The sequence below is a fragment of the Glycine max genome, chromosome 4 (assembly GCF_000004515.6).
Source record: "Glycine max cultivar Williams 82 chromosome 4, Glycine_max_v4.0, whole genome shotgun sequence".
In the NCBI taxonomy this organism is placed as follows: Eukaryota; Viridiplantae; Streptophyta; class Magnoliopsida; order Fabales; family Fabaceae; genus Glycine; species Glycine max.
The window spans coordinates 49604840-49627038 of record NC_016091.4 but is presented as its reverse complement, the minus strand read 5'-3'; the positions used below and the strand labels follow the sequence as shown (position 1 = coordinate 49627038).

General features: G+C 28.9%; 2 protein-coding genes across 2 annotated transcripts; one reads left to right on the top strand and one right to left on the bottom strand.

Annotated features, from left to right (window-relative positions):
* Nucleotides 1-6200: 6200 nt before the first annotated feature.
* Nucleotides 6201-7563, bottom strand: LOC778117 (dof zinc finger protein DOF3.5). The gene has a single exon (XM_003522505.5). It carries the CDS (start codon nucleotides 7419-7421, stop codon nucleotides 6552-6554), a length of 870 nt encoding a protein of 289 aa, XP_003522553.1. The 5' UTR covers nucleotides 7422-7563; the 3' UTR covers nucleotides 6201-6551.
* Nucleotides 7564-17749: 10186 nt separating this feature from the next.
* LOC100813603 (protein MKS1) lies at nucleotides 17750-19103 on the top strand. Its single transcript, XM_003522504.5, has one exon. The coding sequence runs from the start codon at nucleotides 17949-17951 to the stop codon at nucleotides 18732-18734; it is 786 nt and encodes a 261-aa protein (XP_003522552.2). The 5' UTR covers nucleotides 17750-17948; the 3' UTR covers nucleotides 18735-19103.
* Nucleotides 19104-22199: the final 3096 nt, after the last annotated feature.

Below are 22199 nucleotides of genomic sequence, written 5' to 3'. Positions count from 1 at the left end.
CCTTTATAACATCATCATCTGTTTCAACTTGAAAAAAAATTGACTTGGCCTATTTTTGCTTCTAAAGGGCTGAAGCATATAGATTTCTGAGTGAAGAAGCATTTGCATTGAATCAGTGCGGACTGTAGTTATTGAAATTTGTCTCCTTGTGCTCTCGATGGGTATTGCTGCTGATAATACATCAGTTACCGGAGGTTTCTGAAATAAATCTTACATAGATTAGATGAAGTAGACCTTACTATAGTTCTGAAGTCTTGGGTCAAGGTAAATAGCAGTAAGCATTTTTTTTTTTATCTTACTTTGTCTTTATCAATTAAATCATATTATTGTTGTTGATTCTTTTTCTTAATGTTTTTTCTTTTTTTTTTCAGAAAACAAAGAGTTTGACGGTGAATGCTTTTTTAAAGAATAAATGCTTGAATTATTTTGAGAGGTAAATGCATTCATAATTGATAGCAATTCATCTTGCATACATTCATTGCCTTTACGAATCAGTTGATGAATACAAGGCAGTATTGGAGAATTTATGAACTGGTTTTTTTGAAGTTATATTACACATGCCTTGCTGTATTTCAGTCGTTTGCCATTTGCCAGGTAGAGTCTGATCATAAAATTTTGGTCTATTTTAGTTACCTCTCAGTGCAGTTACATCAATAATAATTGATGGCCTGGAGAGATTGTATGTGGAGAGGCTTAAGCCATTGGAGTTCACCTATCGATTCAATGATTGTGTATCTCCATTATTGGTTAGTGACATATACACCTAATATATAAATAAAATATGCAAATTTTGTGAACTACACATGTTAATATCAATTAAAATGACATTTTATTCATGCAAATGTGATTATATTAAGTTTAAGAATGGTTTTGGTTTGTCTTTCAGACCGACAGTGATTTTGATGCTAAACCAATGGTCATGCTCCTTGGTCAATATTCCACGGAAAACAACCTTCATAAAACATTTACTAAGATGTGATTATCCAGGTTGATTAATTTTTAGATAATGTACCAGATGCATTGTTTGAAATCATTCATGCAAAAAGATTCTCATGTGTCATAATTTTATGAGATAATATATATATACAATCTAAGAATGTTTTTTTTCATATAACAACATATGAACGTCTAACCCAAAAGATGAATCGAGGAAGGTTCATATACATCCACTTTTTGTGAAGATTTCCACTGCTCATCAGCCGGGAATGGTTTATCAACAAACACATTATAATTTCCATACCAAGAACTAAGCTACCATCAGGAGGATGGTTAATGTTTCCCAGAAAGATATTCCCCATTAATATTGAAGAGCATTACCATTGCCATGTTATGGTTGCAAGAAACAATATAATGTAATTATTCATTCTTAAATGGTGTTATATTCCAGTCAAGAATAGATTTCTTCATACTCTTTAACGATAAAGGCAATTAAAAAACTTCTTTTATTTATTATCTGTAGGTAAAAAAATAGATTTGCTTATTGAAAAATTTAGGTGAGTTAGATCTGGAGAACTTCCTAGGATCAGGTAGGCACAAGACTCAAAGAGCATTTTACATATAGAGGTGATCATTTCATCTTTAGCAAAAATTATTCCGTCTAAAAAGTTTAATGAGAGAATCAATTTGTTAGATGTTAGAACTCATCTTGAGGTGAATTTTAAAATCTTTATCATACAGGTAAAAGTAATCTTTACCCAAATTATTACACCATCAACACAAAGATGAGTGGGACTAAAAACAATTTTAAAAAAAATTGAGGAACTAATAAAAAATAATTTTTTAAGGACTAAGAAGAATAATTACCCAAATTTAAAGGATTAAAAATATCTTTAAATAAAATATAAATGGTCAAACCTTGATTTTTACAGGTAATCTCTGGTACGGATTATTAAATAATACTGTTACCCTAATTATTTCATAATACTTGTGACTATAACTTATTATATTTATTATATATTAATACTATTGGGTTAAATACCTTAAAAAATATTTATTATTGTTGTTGATTTAGGTTTATAATACTTTTTTTAAAAAATATAATCAGTCAATCATTACTTATATTAGCCATAAAAATTTATAAAAATATATATATATGATAACTATTATATATATTAGTCTTTAGTTTATTTGAACTTTTAACAATGTTTTTTAACAGCCAATCAAATTTATTTAAAACAACTTTTAAAAGCACAAAATATACTTTTATAGTATTCAAAAGTACAAACTACAGTCAAACAAAGATAAGAAAACACGAAATGATCATGCACATTGTTACCTAACCCTTCATGCACACACAAAGAAGCAACAACACCCTAATGTAGAAAACGCATGAAACAAGGATATAAACTATGCTTCCATAGTAGTAAATAAAATATGAAAGAAATCTCCTTGCACTCCAACATTTCAATCCCATAGAGCATTAAGACCTTGCAAATAAAAATATTATGTTAAGATTTTATCATTGATGAAAATAATCTCTTGATGTTATAACAGATATATATATATATATATATATATATATATATATATATATATATATATGAATTTTCTTTTGTTGCCCACACTCTCATGGTCCCACTAAAATATAATGGAAATACTAAAATCAGATTTGCTGTTATTATTATTTAGTGCTGGTCCAACAACAGAAACAATGTACATAGAACATAACTTTTGTGTATAAAATAAAATTTACTTGCTTCTTATACTGTTTTAATCTACGTTAAATTTTCTTTTAATTATCTTTTAAAAAACTATTAATTATACTAACAAATATTATATTTAAGACTAATGTTATCTTTCTCTAAGAATGAGCAGGTGCAGAATGATTGACATAATATGCTTGCAACTTTGTGAAAGGTCTCAAAAAAAGATTTCTGGTAACTTTAAAACTTGGTGTTTCCTATGAACTAATGGCAAGATCACTAATAACTTTGTATCTTATAAACTTCAAATAATGTACCTTAGCTTGCTTAAGTAGATTTTCTTCTCTGAGCTCCTTTGGGGCGAGAGGCACCCTTGTGAGGCTGTGGGACGTGGAAAATTGGTCTGTATTGGTCCGTGCGTTGGAAGTAAATGGGATAAAAGGTGATACTCACATTTATGCTGCGTCTCGGTTATAATATTTCTGTCTCGAAATGAAACTTCAAAAAACTTCTTCTTCGTCTCAAACATCCGTTACATCGACACTAAAGGTAATTGTGTGTAGTTCATCTCCACTTTACGATCTCCATGTAATTTGTTGACCTGCAAACGGCAAAAAATAACGCCCACGATCACACTTCACGTGTTTTTTATATATGGCGACAAATATTTTCTTAACATTTTAAGAGAGTTAAAAGAAAAGCAATACAATATATTAACAACGAACCCCACCTCCATATTATACTTGCAAGTTTGTGGAAGACCTCAGAATCAAACCTTTGAATGGCCAGTAATATATTGTATCATAATATGCTTTGTCTAGATTCAAGTGACAATATCATAATTTGCGACACGTTATCGTTCTTAAATGATGTGTGTCATTCGTTCACAGGTATAATGAGTGAATGTAAAATGAGTCGATGCAGAGAATACATACCTAAACTAGAATCCTTCATAATTTTCAGTCTTTTGCATGTGCCAATGAATATTGTGTAACAAAAAAATGAACTGAATGACTAATAGGATGAAATTTTTACTTTGCCCTACTAATCGGATGAGATTTTTACTTTGCCCTACTGGTTTGCATTTATTATTTTGATTAAAATTTCATCACAATTATCTTTTTTTTAAATTATACATAGAATAGAATGATAAAAAAATAAAATTCAGTTATACGGACTACAAAACGCTTAGAAAATTAAACACGTATATTGCAATTACAGAATTTTCATATTCTATAGCACTAACTTCCATAAAAAAATTCTATATCACTAACTTACAACAATTTAAGTATATTACGTTCAAAAAAGACAAAATAAAACATTTGAGATATCATTAATTACAAGTAATTATCATTTTTACCAAAAAATACGTATTCAAATGAAAACATTAATTAAAAAAAATATTAAGTGATGTAAATAACCAATTATTTAGTTTAAAAAAATAACCAACTTATTATTATTATTATTAATAAGCAAGATATGTACCAATAATGATATATCTATAATCTATAATTATATATAAAAAGAATAACGTGTTTTAGTGTACACATTGTTATTACTACATTCATAAATTATTATTTTATTTCTATTACTACATTCATGAGTTGTTATTTTATTCTATAACTACTTTCACAAATCACCGACTAATTTTTCTTATCTTTCTTTTTATTTAAAAAATATATATGAAAAACCAGTTAGTCACGGAATGTCTGTACTCCTTAGTATGACAATAATATAAATTATATTCATCTGTCTTCATAAAAAGCTCGATTTGTAATTTATATGTAAAATATATAAAAATAAAATAAAAATTAAAAATTGCTTATTGTTAAAATAATAAAATAATAACGTATCATAAAAATTATTAAATTATTTTTTCCTAAACTTATAATATAGTATTTTTATAAAATAAAGTATTTCTTGTTACTCATATATCTTAATTTTTAAAAATTAGATTAAATTGTAATTTTGGTATTATTATAATTTTAAATTCATGATTTTGATTTCTCTATTTTTAAATCAAGACATATAGTCTTCCTATTTTCTTAGAATAAATAATTTTAATTCTTCTATTAGTTGATCATTTAAAGTTAAATGTTAACTTAGATGTAACTTATAGGTGTTGATGTGACGTTTATGTAAGTTGTTTATGACATAATACTTATGTGATAAGAAGTTAAATAAAGTAAAAAAAAAAATCTTATCTTGGTAGGATTAAAACCTATGACCTTTTACTCAAAGATAAGGTAATAAACCATTAAGACACTTGAATTTTTTATTTAACTTTATAAGCTATTTTTCATGCATCATTAAGAATTATTAATCTTTTCCAAATTATAAAAATTATAAATTAAAAATATTCAATATATAAATCTTTTCAATTTTATTTTATATCATTTTATATATTTTTATTTTGAATAGTTTACAAAATTTTATTTTTATTTTACCAATTTATAATTAAATTTTAAAAATTAATACATAAATTATTTACAAAATCTCGAGCTTTTTTGGATGATCAATAACTTTAAAAAATGTTCATACTTATTTATTTTAGTTCAATACTTTCTTATCAATGGACTAATTTATGTTTATTAAGAAAGTTAATTAATTTAATTACTAGTATTAAATTTATAATATATTTTTTAAAATTTATTCTTAACTTATTTGATTTTATTGTAAATCTATTCATCTTCTTTCATTTCCGTAAAAGAGAAAAAAATATAATTTATGATATTTTTGTCACGTTAAACCGTTCAAGAACGAATAAACCAAACCAAACTATAAAAAAGATAACTATTTTAAAAAAGAGTAAAAATTATTCTACTCTCAATACCAGCACAAAAAAAATATGATTCGATTCGGTTAAAGAATAATTCGATTTGCTTCAAAACATTTTAGTTATTTTCAGATGAACTATTTTATGATTCAGTTAAATTTTCAAATAATTCAATTCAATTTGTTTTTACGTCCCATAGTGACTGTAAATATACGCGAATCCACATTATATAGTGTGTGAGGTAATTATTTTAATTTGATCCGTAATGCTAGGTGTACCTAGCAACACTCTCTAGTCAATCACATGAATCTGGTCCAAAATTCATCTACTTTGGGCCCCCAAACATGACCCGTCTCAGTCGTATAAAAAATAGCTAAATTAACATATCAGTATTTTTTTTTTTTTACTGCAAGATGCTTATCTCATTTCATTTATAATTAAATTATGAACACAATCAGGGGTATACTCGAAGAAATGTGGACTAGCTTAAAATTTAAACATTTTAAATAATGAGTGAGCAACTTAATTAACATATTGTCCACATTATTAGTGTCAACTGTCAACGATAATATTTAAATTTCTTAAACACATCTTAAATGTATTGTATCCTATATTTTGTAGAATTGACTTGTCTATCCCATATGGATCGTAATATTCATATTAGATGTGTGCATCATAACTTTTAGGGAAGTGATAATTTACTCCATTATTTTTCATACGCCAAATTGAATTGTGACTGAAATCAACATCTGTTACATAATTAAAGATATAAATTAGAATATATTCGTATATTCCAAAAGGTACAGAATATTCCAAAAGGTACAGATTGGCTGTGTGAATACTGAACACAATTTCAGATCCGAGAGTATTCCTTTTTCAACTGCATTTCCATGATATGGCTATATGCAGCCAAATTACAACTTTATTCTACACCCACTAAGCATAAAAAATTTCTATAACATTCTACATTTTTATGATTACCTCCATCGATAGGAACATATGTATGTAAGGTACGTGGCAGTAACTCTCTCTCTCTCTCTCGGTTTCTTCTCTTCTTTTCAAATAATAAGAAGAAAATCGCAAACTTATAAATAAATAAAAAGTATAGGTAAAAATCAATGAGATCAAATTGATTAAGAAGGACTTGATGAGAGCGCGTCCATGGTTGAAAGATCAAAGGAACTCCAATTACTCCAGCAAGTGTCGCTCATCGTAGATGCAGAAATGATGATGGGTAACAATTGATCACCATCATCCTCATTCAACGGCATCGAGTATTCCGACTCCTTCAATGGTGGTTCCCAAGTAACCGAAGACGACAAGGTAGCATCAGACCAAAGACCATCTTCATCACCACACACACCTAATAACCTCTCCAACTCATCAATCTCAACCAAACTCAAATTCTCAGACTCTACAATAACAGGATCCGATGAAGCCTTATTCTGTGACTGAACCACTGCATCATTCTCAATTTCTACACTTTCCGGTGTTAAGTAATTGTTGGAAGAAGGTGAACCATTGTTATCCTCACCAGTAGTTGGTTTTGGGTTCAAGAATTTGGCGAACACGAGAGCCATGTCTATATCACGTGACACATTGTTATTTTGTTGGGCATCATCACCTACTGATGATGACTCTGTGTTCTCACAGCTAAAAGCGCGTTGATGGCTTTGGTGTTGTAGCCGCGACGACGACGATGACTTTCCACGGCGGTTCTTGCGGCAGCCACCGCCGACGGGGACGTTGCGGAGAGAGCCGCCTTTGGTCCAGTAGCGCCTGCAGCCTTTGCAGAAGTACCTCGGCTGGGACAAGCTGTAGTTGTTGTAGTAACAGAATTTGGTGTTGGTGGAGGCGCAGCGAGGGCAATTGGGTGCAACCTCGACGCTGGGTTTCCACCTCGAACGTTGTTGTTCTTCCATTGGAGTTACCATGTGACGAGGATGCAACATTTGTGGAAGCCCCGCATCACCGCCGCTAATGTTAAAGCTGCGTGGGAACATTATATTATGTGTGGTGTGTTTGTTTTATACGAATCAAGTACGCGTTCCGAAGCACGTTGAACGTGATCGATTTGTGTGAGAGGAAGCTTTGGCGTTGAAGGTGATTCAACACCAAACAAGACACGAAGCTATGAGTTTGGATGATGAGAATGAATTTGGGGGGAGGGGATGGTGATATAGCTAGTGTGGGGGGAGGCGTAGGGGAGGAACGTGGGCGGTTGGGGAATCGTTAGAATTAAGGAAGGGTGTGCATGTGTATGTGAGATCGAGTTTGTGATGTTGACGTGAATTTCATGTTATGCTGTGCTGTTTCATAGCCATTGGATTTTTCTTCATTTGGGTTACTTTAGTCAAAGGAAATCACCAATCCATCATCATCCATGCTACCTGTCTACCTTCATCATACGTTACACATCATAGAGATTTTGTTGATACAAATAGAAGGTACATAGTAGTTCATAAATCACCAAAAACAAAAAGTTAAAAGCTAGTGTCAATGTGTTTTGGTAAAGTACTAAACACACTCTAAAAATGAAAAATTATTATCTTGATTCAAGATCATTGTATTCTTCATTAATTTTCATGTAACGTGTAAATTCTTTTTTTTATTTAATTTAAAAATTATTATTATATGTTATAATAAAGTTATTTGCTATCATTGATACGTAATAATCACAAACAATGTCATAACTTTTCCTAAAAAAACAGCATGACTCAAAATTGCATAGAATGAAGCACATGAAATTAACCACAGAAAAAAGAGTTCAAGACTAATTGTAGGCGACAAATTAATTAATTCATATTCATTGCATGCTTCTTTATAAGTATGATTAAAAAAAATGAATAGATTATACACTATCTAAATAATTTTTATACTGTTGTATGTCTAATTACATATGATAAGTTTGTTATTTTTATTATAATTATCTTAAAACTTATATTTATCATGATATTTTATTAGTTGATCATACTTTAAAACCTTTATATTGACGGTGTGTAGCCATTAAAGTTTAAAGAATATAAATTGACTGAGTTATTTTAAAAGTTAAAGAAGGTCTGTATAAGTTTTAAAAACAGAAGTTTATGAATTCCAGGTAAGTTCATTAGAGATTTGACGAGTTATTGCTAATTCATAATACATTTCCATACTCTTGGTTAAATTCAACTAGCACACTGCATTTCCAAATAGGGACAGGGGCAATTGTGTGATTTCCAAATTCATTAGAGAATGTGTGAAATAATGCAGTGTGCTGGATGCAGAGGAGGGGAATTATGGTTTATGGAACAAGTTTCACATATATACAGTAATGTATACACATCATGGAAGGCTATTTGCGGGCATGGAAAGCACGTGCTTAACTTGGATACGTGGCACATCTTACATCCTATCATTATTTATTAATGCTGAATCCGCAAATGACCATAGATTTCGTCGCAATTATGTGCGTTCTTCTTTTGTTTGATTCATCCATATAGTGGTCAACCTTTTAAGTCTCCACATCATTGGATTTCACAGTTGTTTGACTTCAAAATTGATTTACGAGAGTTTTTGGAGAACTTGACCTTCAAAGGATCCAATCCAATCAAACTAAACAATAAGGGGAGTGTACATTAAAGAATAAACTACAATAAAAATCATTAATAAGAAAAAGTAATAGTAGAAATTGTAATTAATTTTATATTTTTATTATACACACACACACACACACACATATATATATATATATATATATATATATATATATATATATATATATATATATATATATATATATATATATATATAATTTTATTATAATTCTCAAACAACGATTGTGAATATATTTTATCATCTAAAGTGTACATCTTTACTTTAGATAGAAGTCCTATTGCTTTTTCAACCCTTTGAACTATAACTACATATTAGTTTAAGCTTTTTGTTTTAAGATAGAACTCAGGTATAGCATTTTAGTGTTGATTTTTTTTTTAAATACTAAAGTTTATTTTAGTGTGTATTAATTTTTAGTATGTGAGTTATCAAAATAAAAGTTTAATTTGATTAAAAAATAACACTAAAGTACCACTCTTAAATTTTGTTCTCTATTCTAATGGATATGATCACCCGTATGGTCCAAAGAATACGTGACAAGTGTATTATGTAAATATTTATACATATGCGTTGCCACAAATGATATGACTTTTTCTAAAAATATAAATCCTCGTCCACTGAAACCGAGTCCAAGTGAACTTGTTGTACTCTTGATCTAAAAATATATACTTGGAGAACTTCGCCATAATTGATGGATAGTAGCTAGCCATACATGCATTGCGCTGCTATATGGAATTAAAATACAATTAATTTCAAAGGGAATTGATGTTACATCAAAGGAACATAATGAGTGCAAGGTGCAGCTAAAGCTTGCAATCGTAGTAGTGGAGATTCGATCTAAAGAGAACATTCGAGGCACGTGGGGGTTTAACGTTGCTTTCACGAAAGATGCTATCATACGTATTCATACTTGAGGATCAGTGGCTTCCACGTCTCAAACTCCTTCGGTATTTGTTTTGTTTTCTATGTTTTTCAGTAGAGTTTTAATTAGTTGATTAAATCTAGCATAGCTAACGATGTTCCAAAAAATCAAATTGAAGTTCAGACTCCACTTGCTCTAACTTGATCAATATGCGAATCTTATGTGTTTCAACTAACCATGCATCTATAATGAATGCGTGCATGCATCAACAAATTAATGAGCGAGCTAGCTCCATGCTACCGTTAAGTAGAATACTATATGATAGTACTAGCATACACTAGATGGCACATGTGCTTGGAGCTTGATGAATATTGAAGTTCAGAAATCAGAAGTATAAATAAAGCCACCATGATTGTAGACTACAGATCAGGGCGGTGAGAGATTATAAGTCCCAATGGCCTTTGCGTACTCGAGGACCCGGTTGGGATATAAGCAACTTTGAAATTACCATTATGAGAAATGGTAAGTAACACTTTATTTAATACTTTTCTTTTAATATTTTTTATAATTGATTGAAATCTATTAAATATCATCAATTTTAATGGGTTACAATTCTCATTTAATGATTCTCCCTAGATTTTGAAGTGAGACTCATTAAAATTAATGATTTTAAATAAATTTTAGCCAATTATTGAAAAAGTGTTAAAAGAGAATGTGAGAATGAGTATCACTAACATTCATTTTTATAAAATTGATTATAATATTAATATAATAAGAACGCATAATTTAACCATCAAATAAAGAATAACTTTTATGATGTTATTAAATAGTTAGAAGCATATAAATTCTTGATTCAATCTGAAGAACACGCACAATTTGAACACCACCCCCCTAGAATTGATACCCACGCAGGCGCGTATCACAAACATGGCGTTGGCTATGCATAAATATAAGCATCCACTTAAAATAATTTGCTAATTTTACACGTTCCACATACAAATTATTGTACGGTTCGAAATCATGATTATTCTTTATGTGATATATTTGCTATTTTTGTACTAAAAAGTGTGATTAAATTTGGTGCAGATATGATCTCGGACCATAAAATATTTTTTGCTTTCTTTAGCCTTCATATGGTGGATATATTTCACTCTCTCTCTTTTTCTCATGCTTTATGAGGATGTGTCTCGGATAACACACACAAGGAAACATAAAATTGGTTAAGAAATATGCTTTGATAGTACAACAAACCAATTCTTTTAGTGCAACAATTAACCTAATAAGCCATTCACGCTTCTTCCATAAGATAGTGTCTTACGTTTTTTTTTTAAATTATTTGTGATGAATTAATTTAAAAACAATGACCCAAGCAAAACTCAAACCTATGACTTTCACGTTATTAGCATAACTCTCTAATCAACTCAGCTAATGAGTCAATTATGTTATAAAATAAATAATATTGTTATACATAACATTAAAATTTTTAATGTATATTTAATGCGCATGTAAATTTAAATAATAAATTTTGTGACAATTAATTTTGATATAAATCATACAAATTATTTAATCCGTATATTTTATTAAAAATAAAAAATATTTACTATTACAAAATTTAATATATATTAAATTTTTTAATAGTAAAAAAATTTAATGCATAAATGAGTAATTTAACATATTAATAGGTAAAAAAAAATAAAACTTTAAGGAATTAAAAAAAACCAAAAAACCAATATAAATGAAAAAAAACAAAAAACCAATACAAATTAGTAATTTAATGCATAAATGGTTTTTTGTTTTTTTTAATTTTTTAATTATTAATATGTTAAATTACTAATTTGTGCATTAATTTTTTTTACTATTGAAAAATTTAATATATACTAAATTTTGTAATAGTAAATATTTTTTATTTTTAAAAAAATATACAGATTAAATAATTCATATGATTTATATCAAAATTAATTGTCACAAAATTTATTATTTAAATTTATATGCACATTAAATATATATTAAAAATTTTAGTATTATGTATAATAATATTATTTATTTTATAACATAGTTAACTCATTAATTCAGTTGATTAGAGTATGAAAGTTAGTTAGATGCACTTAGTAGCATTGAAGATGTGAATTGGACTTCAAGCCCAATCCATTAGATTGGGTTGCCTCAATCCATAAAGCTCAATTAACTCAAATTATGAAGGGTGACCCAAGTCAACGCCTAAGAATAAACTTTTAAGATGAGATCATGAATAGTAAATTATAGATTAGATTGAAATAAACTAATAAAGTTATCATGTTGTTATACTAAGATATGGGAATACTACCCTTGGGCCTTGCACCAAACAATTCAGCTCAACTCAAACCCTCCTGTGTACTTATTTTTCGTAGTTATTTGTGATAAGCCACTAAAGCCAGCAGTCTATGGTATTTCTATCTCTGTCTACAGAAATCTTTAAGCCCGCTCCAGTGGGGGCTATTTTTTTTTTCTTTTCTTTATTCTTTTTTGGAACAATGAGTTGGAGCTTCGTTTATTTGATCCAGTTCCATATGGATCAAATGACATAATAGGCCTTACGAGTCTTAAAATTTTGGGCTTGGTATGCAAATTGGGCTATTGTCGGGCTTTACTCAAACCTATACACTACTTTAAATTTGAGTTAGATTCTAGATACTACAGATATTTAAAATAAAATTCTGTAAAAGTCAGTTTTTTTTTTCTTTTTTAAGAATTTTTCTAAAGGCCTAACAATAAAGCAAAGGCACCTTTCCTCAGTATTGATAATTAACTGTAAAGCTCATTGTGGTCTGTTCTCTTTTCCGTACTTTTTCTGACCTATCGTCAAACATGAACTTTAGAAGAAAACAAAAAATCATATGTTGTAGTATATATCACAGCATATACAATTTTTTCAAAATATCTGGAAAAGTCTATTATCAAAGGTTCCTAGGGACGATTTAGTGAAAGGCACATGTTTCTAACCACATACATGCAGCCGCTTCAAGTACCCCAATCCATATGGGGTTTTATTAAGGATTTCTTTTCCTCCATCATCATATTCATTACGTTTCCTAATGGCCCCTTCTTTCCTATTAATAAAAAGATTGAACTCTGCCTCAATTTCGTACTAACATTTTTAAGTAATAATTTCATTGACATTAATCCTAGCTCTAGGCCGAAAGTTGAAGTCAAATTAATGTTTAGAAGCTACTTGCTTGTTTCATTTCACAACAACTGATTAAATGGTTGATTAGTCCAGTACTCCAGTTCATTGACAACTTCAATAAGGTAAGTTATACTAGTGGAGGACTGGTGAGAGATTTGGTTAAGTGGTTATGATGCCATAATTAATATCTGTAAGACTAGTAAATTAAGTTAATTATCATATTCGTATCCATAATGGGCGGGATTTATATGTAGACAGAACTTTCAAACATGGCATGTTACGACTATGTCCCTTTTAGTTACGAATTGAATTGTCACTGTTTTTAAATTCACAGACGAAACTATGAATTAAACTATTAAAGAGAGACCGTTTCAGCAATTCTCGGAAGACCATGTCCTTTCCAAGTGTTCTGGTAACCATATATGGTCGGTCCCACTAATCAACCTCCACATTCTCGTTGATCTAAAAGTGCTACTTTGACTGCAGGAGTAAAACCTTTTTATCGATTACTATTTCCATTTTGTTATGCAGTGCAAGTGTACGTAGTAGTAGTTAATTAGTAGCCATGGTGTTCTTTCTTAGTAAATGGATCATCTAGAAGCCTAAATCATTCCTAGCCAATTAGGTGCTTCTAAAGTATATTGTTATTTAATATTTTTTTTCAACTAAGTACCTTAAAAAAAATTATATTTCAATTTATTGTCTGTATTAATCTTTTCATGTTAAGTGATGATAACATGACAGGCTGAACGTCATGTCATCACATCTTATATCAGTGAAATCACATATCATCTTTAATGAAGAGATAATGACATATTAGTGATTAGACATGACATAACACTATTTGTCATGTCATCACTTCAAGGAAGGAGGAGATTATCGACGGTTAGTAAATTGATACAAATTCTTTTTAGGTATTTATTTGGCAAAAATATGAATTTTTAGGTAATAATAAAAAAACAATCTATTTTTTAGATATGAAAAATATATTTAAGCCAATCTAAAAAATATTTTTTTATAGTTAATAAATGATAAGAAGGAGTTTTATTAAAATAAACAATTTAATTTCAGATAAAATGATAAATGAAAAGTTTTATTATTTTATTGAAAATAAAAAAATGTTAATAGTAAATTTGTTATGTTTAAAAGAAAATCTTATTAGTCAATAAGAAAAAATCATTTTTCAAACACATTTATTTGATCAAATAAATTTGTAAACTTGTAAAAAAAATTAATTAAAATAATTTGATGAACATATATGTAATTTACTTTTATATAGATTTAAGAAATTTTATCCTATTTATTTTTTTAAGATAATTCTTCATTCAAAATAAGAAATACATTAAATTAATAAGAAGTTTTTTTATTGATATGAATGAAAAAAATACTATTTGAAATTTACAACAACTCACCTATTAATATATCATGTTTAACCAACTGAACTAAATTAAAAAGATAGTATTAAAGATGAAATTAAAAAGTTAAAATATGTACATTTAATATTTGGACAAAACTAAAAGAAAATATAATAAGATCAAACGATGGGATATATAATTTGAGTCCAGAGAATAGTGAAGGAAGAGTGAGGAAAGACATAATATGTTGTATGCATATATTGATCATAGATCGCAAAACACCAATTATATATGATTTAAATATGTTTTCAATACTTAGAAAAAAGTTATTTTCACATTATTACCTACCGTTCATTTTTTTCAACTAAGTACTTAAAAAAATTTATATTTCAATTTACTATTGGCATTAGTCCTCTTTCATTAAGTGATGACACGATAGACGAAATGTCATGTTATCACGCCTAATTAAAATCATAGCATCATTAAAGAGACGATTGACAAATAATAAATTGAAATATAATTTGTTTCAAGTACTTATTTTTTAGATATGAAAAATTTATTAAAATGATATATATAATTATTAAATTAGTGTTACACTAATTAATACAAATAAAACTATTTTTTTATGCTCCATAGTAATTTTGAATTGATTACGATTTATTAGTTTGATGATTTTATATTTTTTTATGAGAATATATAGATCCTCCTGCATCAAATCAAATTAATATATTTCATAAAAAATCAAATTAGTATAAAAAAATGATAAACTGATCATGTTAAAACATTTTATCTCTTTTTTTTATGGAAACATTAAATAGGTGGACCTATTGAACATTTATGAGAAATAAACACGGTTTCAACATGACCTACATAAGGGAATTTATTTTCCTTTTTTTATATAGACAATAACTTCATGGCAGTTGAGTGAGTTGTTGCTTTCAACCAAATATAGTTTAAAAAAATGTATTCATGTACATGGCTTTAATTAGATCTTCCCTTTCACTGAGTTATAATTAACAATTAACTAAAAGATGTTTCTTTAACTACTACGCTTCTTACAAAACAAGACCATTAAATATATTTTCCACAAAATATGTAACCAAAATGTTTTTGCTTTTTGTTTGCTCTATGCCTCTATTGGTGAATTCAGACAAAAAATAAATAAATAAAAAATCAAGTCTCCAGCTCAATATATATGATGAGGATTGGGGACGTTGTTTACTGAAGGTGGGGAATATTGGGTTTTTTTTTTATCTTTATTAAAGATAAATAAACACTGTATTCGTGAAGTTATTTAACACCTAAAGACTAAAACGTGTAGACTACTGACTACTGCATTAGATGTATCTAATGTTATAAATGCAAAGTCAAGGCATGCATACTGTTTCTAGTAAAGCCGTCAAAACGAGACTTTTCTGAGAGTCATAAGGGTTTCTAAAGGGCTGCCTAATATACAACCTACAATCCTTGTAAATGATTAGACGTCCTGGAAACAAAAGGGACAAGGCATGCACGCAGAGAAGATCTGATAGTAACATAATCTAGTAATATATAGTACAATATTCTATAAATAATATTTCATATATTACAAAATTACGCTGCGTTTATATTATTATTTAATTATCTATAATTTTACATACAATTAATCTTATACATGAATTTCAAGATAAATAGTAGAGTTACTTTTTCTTGGACCAATACATTTTTTTATTAATAAATATTAATTATTAATTTTTATTAACAGTCGGAAGATTCCAACCACAGTTTATCTCTCTTCTCTTCTTCTAACTTTGACCAATACATAAGGGTGAATTGTTCAATTATAAAATCAAGCTAATGAATTTTATTTATAATAGTATTAATCATTTTTTTAGTACAATCCCTTCGTTAAAAAAAACACAGTAGTACTTCTATACCTTAAATTTATCCCATCCAGAAAAGAAATAAAAAACCTTAAATTTGTCCTGATTGATTCACCAAACATCAATTTAAAGGAAATCACAGTCACACGTTTTACCAAAAAATAAAATGCCGTGCTGACTAAAATACATTCTAAATAGGCTGTATCGAGTCCTATTGTGCCAAAACAAAACGGGGAGAATTAATGTGAAAGTCGAAGGGATTCAAATGAAGTCCATCTTAAAATTTCATTATGCATGCCTACACGTAGGTATTCATTTCGTATATATAATTCTCGAACTTAATTGGTCCGAAAGAAAGATTTCCTGAGTTTGTAATAAAATTGGACAATATTAGAGGTTGCTCGGTGTGTTTTTGTTAATATATAACTATATATATAAAGAAAATAAGATATTTTTGTACACACTTTTATATTCATTTTATTTTTATTACTATATTCATATGTTACTATTTCATTTTTATAACTAACATTACAAATAATCCATTATCTTCTATTATCTTTCTTTCTATTTAAAAAAAAATAAAAAAACAATTAAATAGGAGTACCTGTTTTTCCCTACTATATATAAAAGAAAAAAAAAGTATAGTTTATTTCTTTGATCATCTTGTTGAAGAGATTATTCCCCAACATAATAATAAAAGTAATACCTGAACTTAATAAATATAAAATTGATTTTCTTGGTTTCATTGTTGCTCCAATTACAAATCAATAGATCACGATGAAGACTTAATTTGGACCCAGTCCAGACTGAAAGAAAAGTTCAGATGGGACTCACTCTCACTCCCCTTCTAGCTATATTATTATTTCTTTCTTAAGTTAAAAAAATTAAGTAAATATCATATAAAGACTAATCAAGATTATAGACATGTGGTGATTCTTCCTTATCTAATAATTTTTAAGAACAATAAAATATGTTCACAAGTTTTAATAATTTTAATATGATATGAGATTAAGCTTTAATTTGAAACTTTATCACACTTAAAAGTCCTATTAAAAAAAAAAACAAAAACACCTACTCGCTCCAAAATTGTTTTGTGAAAATTATACCCATCGTCCCTCATAAGTTCATTAATTGATTGATAACCATTAATCTCATTTTCATTACCAAATATATTGACTAATCACACAATCATTAATAACCTAAATTAACCATCAAACCAAGCTAAAGTACACAATCACTTATTAATGTCCAGCAAAGGAGAAAGATATCTAGTTCAAGGACGGCTTTCCCGTTAGATTCACTGCATAACCCTCTTGCACTCTAAAGTCTTAAACCCACATTGAATGACACAAATACAAACCACACACAACATGCATGGGCCATTGTCAAGAGTTGTCAACACTTATCCACTTGCAAGTTGCAACCCATGTCATCACATGCTACAATGACATGAGGAAGAGAGAAGGAGAAAGAGGAGGGGCCAGGACTTTTTCCAACCCTCCCCAGACGCGTTCAGACAAGACAACCACAACATCACGAAACCGGCCGTAGGTATGAAAAAACCTTTAAAAAATTACCTCTCACCAAAAACTTGTAATCCTTCATTATAGTAATCCCTCTTTTTCATCTGACCAGATCTCTTTATATGTCCCATGTCACAGCCCTTATATTCTCCAGCATAAATTACAACCCAAACTATGCTTGTCCAGTCCTCTATATTATTATCGCCACCACCCTTCCCCTCTAACCACAACATGGATCAATTCTCACACATTATTCCCACAGAAAGATCACCCAGAAGAGAACTCCAACTCCAAGGTCCACGCCCTACACCTCTCAGAATAAACAAAGACTCTCATAAAATCAAGAAACCACCCTTGGCACCACAACAACCCTCACACCCTCATCAACCCCCACCGCGCCAACCCATAATAATCTACACCGTTTCCCCCAAGGTGATTCACACCACACCAAGTGACTTCATGAACCTCGTTCAACGCCTCACTGGGTCCAGTTCTTCTTCCTCTGTAGTGGTGCCCAACAACAACAACACTCATGTCGACCCTTTCAACAACGGCGCCGGAATGTTGTCGCCGGCGGCGCGTTACGCCACCATAGAGAAAGCCATGTCCCCTATGGGGAAAAAACATGTTCTTCCAAGTGGGGATAATATTATAAGCGATGTGCAAGGGATAGAGATTAATATAGGTGATGGTGTACTTGAGAGATCACAACAAAACATGTTTCAAGGTATTTTGTCTCCTGGTCCAGCTTCACTATCTCCCATTCCTTCAAATTTTTTCTCTCCACCTTCTTCGGATCCAAGTATGGTTAGCTTCCTTCATGATTTGAGTCCTATGTTTCAAAGTGGAAGAAATTTTATGGAGGGTAGTTCTTTCGTCTTGCCTAGCCCTTCTTCAAACTTCAGCTTTGTTTCACCGCATACTCCTTCTATGGACTTATTCAACTATTTCTTAGATTAGTAAAAATTCTTCTTTGGCGTTTATTGTTGAATTTTTAGTTTTTTTATTTCACAGATACAAAAAAATTGGATCCGAACGGAGATTGATAAGGATTGGTTTGTCGAGTTATATTGTGTAGTTTGAGAGGAGGGGGCAAAGTGGAAATTTGTTGCTCTTTCAGTGACTATAGTTCTAGATAGCTGCAATTTGCAACCTTCTTTGTTGGATTTTTTTATTTATTTTCTAGGGCAGTGTTTGTGCTCTCGAATTTCTTATGACCTTCGCCGTTGACATTATTCTTTGGCATGTATTGTACATTGCGTTTAGTTTAGTTTGCTGATGTATGTCGGCCCTAAATATATTCAATCCCATTTATATTCTTTCTTTGTATGATCAGAATCACATGTATGCTACTCTGGCAACCTTTGATCATTGAAAGCATCTACCTTACTTTTTTCTTGAGTAATGACAACTTACCTTACCTTTTCAAATCTTATATTTCAGTATTCTCAGTTATATATATGGCCGGCCTAATTAGGTGGTTCATTTTTTTATTTTGAATAAGAATTAGGTGAGTCATTAATACATGTGCTTGTTTTTTTTTTTTTTTCGGTGAACTCATTAATACATGTGTTGTGCAATATTAATTGGGGTTGAAAAAGTGGAGTGACTAGGTGTTATACCCCTTAAAACCAAAATAAAAACTCAAGAAGAAAAAATAACGTGATTTGTATTTATTTTTTTAGCTTTTGGAATATCATCTCATTTGATAGGTAAGAAATTAATCTCTTGTGTATAATCAAATGCTGGAATAATAATAACGAATTCTTTCAATATTTTTTTATACACATATATAAATCTCATGACGAGATCCAAGATTATATATGCTTAAAAAATTTGAAGTATCCACGCAAAATAAAGCAAAAATAAAATATAAATAAACGTATTTTTTTTTTGGAGTATTCTCTTATTTGATAAATAAGAAATTGGTCATTAATTATTAAGTTTGGCCTTTCAGCTCGTAGAGTCTCCCCCGATGGATTTGAAGCAACTCCTACTGGCTGATGCCATGGGCGTTGAGTTTAGTAGATTTTAGTATTTTGTCTTTCTTTTTTATTTGGAATAAACTTATTTTTATTTGGTTTAGCCTTGTTGGTATAAACTTTTGTTATTATTATAGCTAGGTATAAACTTTATTTACAATAGAAATGGAACTAATAATATAATACATATCATATAGGTGTATGTATACTAATAGTCTAGTACAGTACTAACTTACAATTTCATTTTATATGAAAGTAATATATACCATTAAAAATTGGTGCACCACGTTTTTATTGTACGATTCATTATATGCTATTAATTGTTTGTGTAAACAAACAAGGTTATATATTAACAATTTGATTTCTGTAAAATAAAGTTTATATTAATGGGAGCAAACTTTATGAACAATTAATCATTAATATATAAAATATTATTTTAGTAATATTATATATATATATATATATATATATATATATATATATATATATATATATATATATATATATCATGTTATATAGATGATCACATGAGTGATCGTAAGGATTTAAGACTTGATTTTTGAAGTCATAGAGAAAAGAGGATAAGGTTTAATTTTTATTTCTAATAAATATACCCAATTTAATGATTTTTTACAATAAAGATGATAGATTAACATATATTTACTGTTTTAATCTTTTAATATTTATTTTTTTAAACATTATACAACTATTTATCCTTCCAAAAATATTCCACTTTGTTTACTTTATTTGGCTCAAATATTAAGTGAGATGAAGAGGAAAATAATACAAGAAGCCAAAACATCCCTACTCTTATATTTTTGTTTCTTCGGGCTTGGACAAGAAGGAAAATAATTAATATTTTTGGTCTGTATTAATTAAATTGCCCTAAGATCTTATTTCACATTAATTGTTTGTAAAGATAAGATACTATATATTTTTCAGACCCTCTCCTTGCAGACCAAATGATGAGACTTGCTGTTTCTTCCATTCTCTTGAACAAAAAACAAACAAGTGAATAATTCTCTCTCTCTTTTTTACTTTTTTTGAACCAGTTACACACTCACTACAAAGGTTTTTCAACAACAATAACAATAACCATTTAACAATTCAAAAACACTGAAAAAAATGAAAAAAAAGAATTATTGATCTTAATTTAGAAAAAAAAAGTTGTTGTCTCAGGGCTCCTCATATATATATATATAGGAGGAGGAGCCCCCTTATACAGAGATGTTACAGGTATTGCACATTTTCAATTTTTAAATACCGGAGCCCTCTAATCAATCATATAGGCATATATTATATATAGACTAGACATAATCTTTAACATTTGTGTATATATATAGGTCTTCAGGTATTGCAGTTAAACCGTTCTAATTCTAGCTACAACTTTCTCGACATGTGGTGTTGAAATATTACTCTTTGAAAATCAACTATTACCTTGTTTTAATTAAAGTAGTTAATTTTCAAAGAGTATTAGTTTCACAACCACATAGTAGACTGACTTTTAAGAATCGGACTTTACATGGGAAAAAATGGAGGTACTTTTACTTACTCGGCTTCCAGAAATACAAATGACAAGCACTTTCAAGTTGAAAAAAAAAAAAAATAAACATGTCGCGTTCCTTCCCCCATACGAGAAGTATATTCATGCACTATCCTTATTTGGAACCCCAAAGTCAAAAGTTTAACACAAAACTCAACCAAAATTTGTTTAGATCTGTGTATTTTATAATTCATTGACAGCAAGATATACGGGAGCAGTTAGAGATAAAAAAAAATAAAACATGTTTAATTAGTAAATAGTTAAAAACAAATCATCAAATCAAGATGAATCTGGCATTATAATAATGACTAGTGCTTGAAAGATGAGATAATTGAAAACAGATGTGGGATTTTGGTTGGCATCAGTTCTGTGACTTCCAGAACTTTGTTACACATAATGTGAATATTTTTTAGAATTTAATTTAAATATACTTGTAAACGTTTTTTACTCTCATTTAATGATTATTATATACTTGTAAACATTTTTTACTCTCATTTAATGATTATTATATACAGTAAGGTTATTGATTTTTATAGTAACAATTTTAAAAATTATATTTATGAAGATTTTTAATTGAGTGATATATAGTATAATTTTTTTATACCAATAATACATAAAAATAAACTCTAATTTTTATTTAAAAATTTGATAACTGTAAATTTAGCATGTGCAGTCATATGTAGATTATATAAATAAAAAGTTAGTGATTTCAAGATTATTAAAAAAAGAATTTAATGTCTATACACATTTAAATTATTATCTAATTATAAATTATTATTAAAATTATTTTAAAAGTTAATAAACTTAATATATAATGGATTGTGATTGTAATGTAATATTTTACATTATTAATATATAATCTTTTTTTCTAAAAAAATGTATTTTTATTTTTAAACTTTG